The following is a 6,905-nucleotide window of genomic DNA, read 5'->3' on the forward strand; positions in this document are numbered from 1 at the left end:
CAGACCCAAAAGATAGCCCAATTGAAAATATAAATAGAGGCTTTTTTGGGGTACTTTTTTATTGCTAAATATGCCCATTCTCAAACACTCATTATTGCTAGGTTTTGTATCTTACATTGGCAGTTGATTTATTGATTTTACGATTACAAAGATGGAGACATAATTATACATAACTAATAACGACGAAAATCTCTTATTCATATCGCACACATAATATTATATATTTTCTTCTTTTATCCATAGAGTTCAGAAGATAAGCGAGGTTTGATGAGAACATTGAGTGGAGCTGCCTTAAGGTTGGTCATTCCAAAACTCTCTGTCATATCAATTGGTGCACTGGACGGGTTTGAGATTTCAAACGCATGCAGAAAACTAGCCAATGTAAATTGCACCAGTTGAAGACCAAATACCAAACCAGGGCATGATCTTCTACCACTTGAAAAAGGAATAAACTGAAAATGGTGACCCTTCAGATCAACATCCTTGTGTGTGGTAAGAAATCTCTCTGGCTTGAACTCGAATGGCTCAGGCCAATTTTTTGGGTCAGTTTGGATCTTCCAGAAGTTTGGGATAAACCGGGTGCCCTTTTGGATATGGTAGCCAGCGATGGTGCAATCTTCAGTGAATGTACGCGGCCCTGATAATGGTCCTCCTGGGTACAAACGTAACGTCTCCTTTACAATAGCTTGAATGTAGACCAAGTTGCTTATATCTTCCTCACTCACAACTCTTTGTTTGCCTATTTTGGTGTCCAGTTCGTTTAGAGCTTTTTTCATAACGTGAGGGTTGTTCAGCAATAACGATATTGCCCACGTCATTGCCACCATGGTGGTATCGCCACCTCCTGCAATAATAGTCTGCCCAAGGAATATTTGCTTGATTAACATTTATATATTCTTTAGGCGTTAAAGAGATTATCTTTTTAAATCACATCTTGTAAATCAAAGAATGTAATAGTTGATAGTTGAATTTCATTCTTAAAGATTTAAAGAAAGAATCTAATCATCAACCGTCACATCATATGGTCTACAGATACAGTCTAACAAGATAATCTCTCTACCATCATCCATTGATGAGCAGACAAATATATGGCATGAGTCATATATAAAATTGGAAATCATATGTTTTCAAAAAAAAAAAAAAATTCTTGTCTAATGTTTTCATTTTCTTTTTATAGACCATGCAATTAGCTTATAAGTATTGTGGCTTTGGTGCTGCAAAATTAATGAATTATATATACGTACCAAGCTTGTGGCTTTGGTGACCGTATCAGCATCAAAACTGCCAAGGTCTGCACCATTAAGCACAGAAAGCAACGCATCTATGAAGTCCTGTTCTCCTTTTGCATCACCTTTTGCTCTCCTCTGCTTATGCTCTTCAACCCACTCTGCAATAATGGCGTGCAATTCCGTTGCACTTTTCTTCATCGCCTTCTCATGTCCACCCCAATCCAACCACCGCAGATAAGGAACCGCATCACCCAACAAAAACATGCCCAGATAATCAAAGAACTCCCTCAATGCAGTCTGAACCCTACGCGCTTCTTTCTTCTCATCCCCAGCGGCAGCCACCGAATACCGCTTTCCGGCCACCATTGTAAGAATAACGTTCAGCATCATGTCCGCAAACCATTGCTTTAGCTCTACAACCACTCCATCTTTCGAGCCCTCCTTTTTCTTTGTACTCCAAAGTTCGTGCAATTCTTTTAAGAAAGTAGCCACTTCCGACACTCGAACGTGCTTGAGCAGCTCAACCTTCCGGACTGAGAGCAACTCCAAAGTAACGATCTTGCGAATTTCTCGCCAATATGGTCCAGGTGGTCCGAACCCAAACATGGCATAGTTGTAGCTAACGTGGTCTACAACCACCATCTTTGGGCGAGAGAGTATGCTCAAGTCGTTGGTTGTGTAGCATTCTTTTGCGATCTCACTGCTGCTTATCACCAGCGACGGTTGGACGCCAAGGCGGACAGTGAAAATGGGTCCGTACTTGTCCGCCATGGCTCCCAAAATTATGTGAGGAGGTGTGGAGCCTCCGAACAAATGAAGGTGACCAAATATAGGCCATCCACCCTTGGCTTCTGGTGGTGATAACTTGCCCTTGTGATTGGCAGCTCTCCATCTTCGAGATAAGTAATAGAACACGATGATTACTGTGAACAGACCAGCAGTGATAGAGTTTGTATAAGGGAGAGAATCCATTTTTGCAACTATCATTAGAAAGCTAGAGGCAAAATGATTTTTACTGAACTGGGTAAAGGCTTAAGTTGATTTATCGCCTTGTCATGCACACACGTATATATAGGAGTAAGTAGACCTGTAAACGGGTCAGGTTTATTGGGTATGGATCGGGTTCAACCCGATCCGTTAATTTAACGGGTCATCTGAACCCAACCTGTTAAGTTAACGGATCATCCGAACTCAACCCGTTAAACTAACGGATCATCTATTTCACTAGTTAATTTTTTTTTTCTTCTTTTTTTCTTTCGTTGTTTCTCTTGTCTCTCTCTCCACATGCTGAATTGATTATCAAGGAATATCACAACCACCCAATTTCTTCCATTATTCCATTCCCATCAACCTTCCTTTTATTCCTTCAGTCTCTCAGTTGTTTCAGTGAACTGGGTTGTTTCAGTCTCTGGGTTGTGTGAACTGAAGTCAAGCCCTTTCCCCATTCGTCTCTTTCATGGATTTGGGTTTTTGATTCCCTACTCGAAAAGTTTTTCTTTCACTCAAGAGGTAGATACACACAGATATTATCGAAAAAATGGCAGCATCAGCGGCGGTGACGGCGATGGTGGCAGCTGAGAAATCAAGCTCCAAGGACCAAGAATGGTGAGTTCAATGGTCAAATTCAATTTTTCTACCGGAGACCCATTTGAAAACAACGAACCAATTCGCCAAAACTTGCTTCAAAATCTCGTCTTTGCAAGTTCTGCACCACTGGATTACTAACCGACATTGTTGTCGAAGTCGACGACATGACCTTCCATCTTCACAAGGTCATTTCATCAAACACCTGGAGAGCACATTCTGCATTTCATCTCCTTCCCCCACAAAAACTTCTCGGAAACAGAAGGAGGGTTTCATTATTGACCATTGAAATTACACAAAAGCCCTCAATAACGGATGTTAACGGTGGTTAACGAGTTTCGCGGGTTCACCCAAAATGACCTGTTATTTAACGGGTGCTTAACGGATTGACCCATTAATCAAACCGCACCGACCTTAATCGGTTCCCAAAATTTTTAGGGTGCGGTTAACCAAACCGACCTGCATATATTTAATTTTATTTTTGAATCATAATTAATAAGTGTAATAATATAAATGGTTAGTTATTTACAAGTTATCATGTTTTCACTACATGAAAACAAAACCTGGTTAGTTTAAGAGCCTCTTTGGAGAATAACAGAGGGACCATTTAGAGAAGGCAGCAACTGCTGCTTTGGTGCTCTGCTTGGGCTGCTTCATTTGTGACTTCTTTAAAGCAATTACCCATATTGGTGCTACGTTATGTAGCTTGTGGAAGACTTTTCTCGCTTGTTAATGACGTGATTGATTACTTTCCAAAAATACCTTTTTCTATTTTTTTTGGAAAAAATAATATTTTCTACACTAAAAAAAAGGAAATGAGTTTAACCTCATAATAAGTTAGTAATAATATAATTCAAAAATACTGTTGTCTATATTCTATCCATCTATCTTTACAGAGTCAAAATATAAAAATAGTAACACATTCAAAATACTTGAAATTATGCTTTCCTTTTTAAAACTCTTTAAAATGACAATTCAATTAAGAATGACGTGATTGCCTACTTTTCTAAAAGTACTTTTCAGAAGACAGAAAAATGAGACATTCAAAGTACTTAAAATTGGAAGAGGATCCTCTTCTGAGCCCATGATGTAGACATAGTATTCATGTTGTATTTCTCGTGTTCGTATTATTTTTATGTTATACCCAATAGCTTAACAAGTCGTGTCGTGTAATATCTGTTAAAGTAAACGGATAATATGACCCGACCCGAAATCAATCCCATTAATATTATTAAGTAATATAACCCTACTCGTTACCCATCCCTGAAAGTTGTAACGCTTTTTATTACGAGTGATTATATTTTTCACACTTCTACAATAATTATTATTAATTTTGCACTCATAAAAAACACTGTTCATGCAATTTGGAGGGTTTTAAAAATCTAAACGACCATGTAACCATCGTCTCAGCGTTAAGGATGCAATTATAAACGTTTATTATATTTTCACATCTTTCAAACTTATACTTTAATGATTATGAATTTTGTTTATTTTGAACTCCCTTAAAATTACTATTCATGAGAGTTTGTATGGTTTTAAAAATTCAAATGATCATATACCCATCCTCAAAGCATAATGGATGCAACTACGAGAGTTTGCATATTTTTTTTCATATTTTTCACACATGTAAATTAATTATTATAATTTTTTTAATGTGTTTGGTATTTTTAAATTATTTGATATTTTTATTTTTAATGTGTTTTATGATTTTTAATCTCAATACACTATAAAAATAAATAAATAAATAACTAAATAAAACTTAAATTTTAAAATTTATATAGAATAATAATTAATAAACAATATATACATATTCATTATATCTATTGTATTTTATAGTAAGTTTTTTTTTAGTAGTTTAAAAATTTAAAATCATCAAACTAATTTTTTTCTTATCTTGTCGAAACAGGTTACCCACGTGTCATTCTCGTGAAAACTTGTTAAGAATCCGTTATTAATGGGTTATTATCGTGTGACCCGATTAATTATCGTGTTAACCCGAAACCTGTTATTTTCGTGTGGCGTTAACGGATCGTGTAAGAAATTATCAGGTCTACCAGGATGGGGATCCTCCTCACCAAGCTATCAGGACCATTCAAGTTTAATTCAATGGTTGCAATTATTATAACTTTTAGAGGACCCTCCTGTTTAAAGCTGTTAGATTAAATTTGAACGGTCTGAATGACCTGATCAAGAGAATCCTCGTCATGAGCTCAAAAGAGGATCTCCTCCCTTAAAAAGACCCTTTCCTTTTCATAACTCTTAAAAAAGACAAGTTAATTGAGGATGACAAAATAGTAAAACTGCTCAATCCCCCGTTTTTCTAGACGTTTGTCAAATTTTGAATATTTTGAAGATTTATTATTTTGTGACATGGTTGGTTTGGACTCTTTACTTATCTGTTAAAACTGCTCAATCCCCCGTTTTTCTAGACATTTGTCAAATTTTGAATATTTTGAAGATTTATTATTTTGTGACATGGTTGGTTTGGACTCTTTACTTATCTGTTCGTTGCAACATGCAAGTAAGATGGGATTGTCTTCTCTGTGATGTGTGCATAATTTTAATATCATTGACCCCACGAAAACAACCTTACAAAAAAAAACTCTATGCTGGAATTCGTCTAGCGCTCGTGATTTTTATACATCGGGGACAATTCCAGTAAGGGATGACCTACTGAAAAAACATCATTGCCCCCACGCTAAGGGATGATCTACTGATTGAAAACAAATTTCATACTCAGACATCATACACGATATGTTTTGGGTTAGATTCTTAACGTATGTGTATCACACAATAATGTTCAATGAGAGGTTGAAATACCTCTATGAGTCTTTTTTATCCCCAAAAGGTAGACTGTTGTGGCGAAGCTACCAAGTAATTTTTTATCACACATTGATGACATACTAATTATTGTAGTCCCTTTTGTGGTGATTAAGTTTGTGTCTAAACTTGCTTAGATTTGAGTTCTCTGTCACTTATTTTTTTGTCCTTTTTTCAATCCATTTTGCCTCCCAAAATCTTCCCTCTATGGTTGTTTGGAGAGTGTGGGGGTGTGGCAATGGAGCTGAATTTTTATGGTGTGGGTTGTCTAGGTATAGCGCAGCTTTCGTCTATGTTAAATTTGCCTTTTTGAGCTTATGTTTTTCTTTTATGTCTCATGGTGGTGTTGATGGGGTTTACCGTGATGCAATAGATAGCTTTGTTGGTAGTTTTGTGTGCAGAGTTATTATTATAACGGTCACTATTTGTTTCTTTTGCAGTTCCTTTTTAAAGTTGGTGTTGCTTGTATATGTAAACAGTGCTCTTTACTGGTTTTGCTGGCAATTTTGTGTGTGGAGTTTCTCATGAGGCGGATTTGAAGTGCTTGAATTTTTAATTGCCGAGATTAAAGTAATTTTGGCTTTAGAGTGCTAGATGTGTTATCATGCTAGTCACACTCGAAGATCCGCCAATATGGTAGCTATTAGATTGGTCAAGTTGACCTCATTTTTTGTTTTAGAACTGTTTGTTTAAGGATCATTCGAATTTGATCTAGGATACTCTATTTGAAGTTTGTACTTTTTTAAAAAAAATGCTAATCAAACCATTATCGTTTTGCCTCAAAAAATTCCGTTTCCCCATAGTCTTGGTACCACACGAGGCATTGAGGCAATAACATACTTTTGATCCAGAGCAAAATGTATACCAAAGCAGAGTTGGTGGTTCGAATGAGGGAGCCCCTTATCATTTCTCCTCAACGAAATAGTGTGATAGGGAAAAAAACATGCAGAGGATCAGAATTCATAAAATAATGAGTCTTGTGGGTCACACTCACACACACCATCATTAGCTAGATATACTTACAACTTAATCTAACGCCGTGCAACTTAATCTAACACCTTTGTTTCAATTTTCACGTTGTTGGATCACCCTGAAAGAACCCTCAAATAATTGAGTACAAATTCTCTCTGGATTTAAAAAAAAATTGAGTCTAAGGATTAAATGATTCAGATCGTTGAAATTTGATTCAATGGCTACAAACAAGGGATCCTTCTAAAAGTTATAATAATTATAGCCATTAGATAAAATTTGAACGGTCCAGATTATTTGATC

At 36.5% G+C, this 6,905-nt stretch overlaps 1 protein-coding gene across 1 annotated transcript; it reads right to left on the reverse strand.

Moving 5' to 3' along the window:
- LOC137741431 (strychnine-10-hydroxylase-like) lies at window positions 1–2,257 on the reverse strand. Its single transcript, XM_068481147.2, has 2 exons — window positions 1,245–2,257; window positions 1–857 (listed from the first exon to the last, which is right to left on the reverse strand). Exons 1-2 carry the CDS (start codon window positions 2,214–2,216, stop codon window positions 234–236), a joined length of 1,596 nt encoding a protein of 531 aa, XP_068337248.1. The 5' UTR covers window positions 2,217–2,257; the 3' UTR covers window positions 1–233.
- Between the last annotated feature and the right edge of the window lie 4,648 nt (window positions 2,258–6,905).

Source organism: Pyrus communis, chromosome 11 (genome assembly GCF_041283825.1).
Source record: "Pyrus communis isolate YQ-2024b chromosome 11, ASM4128382v1, whole genome shotgun sequence".
Taxonomy (NCBI): domain Eukaryota; kingdom Viridiplantae; phylum Streptophyta; class Magnoliopsida; order Rosales; family Rosaceae; genus Pyrus; species Pyrus communis.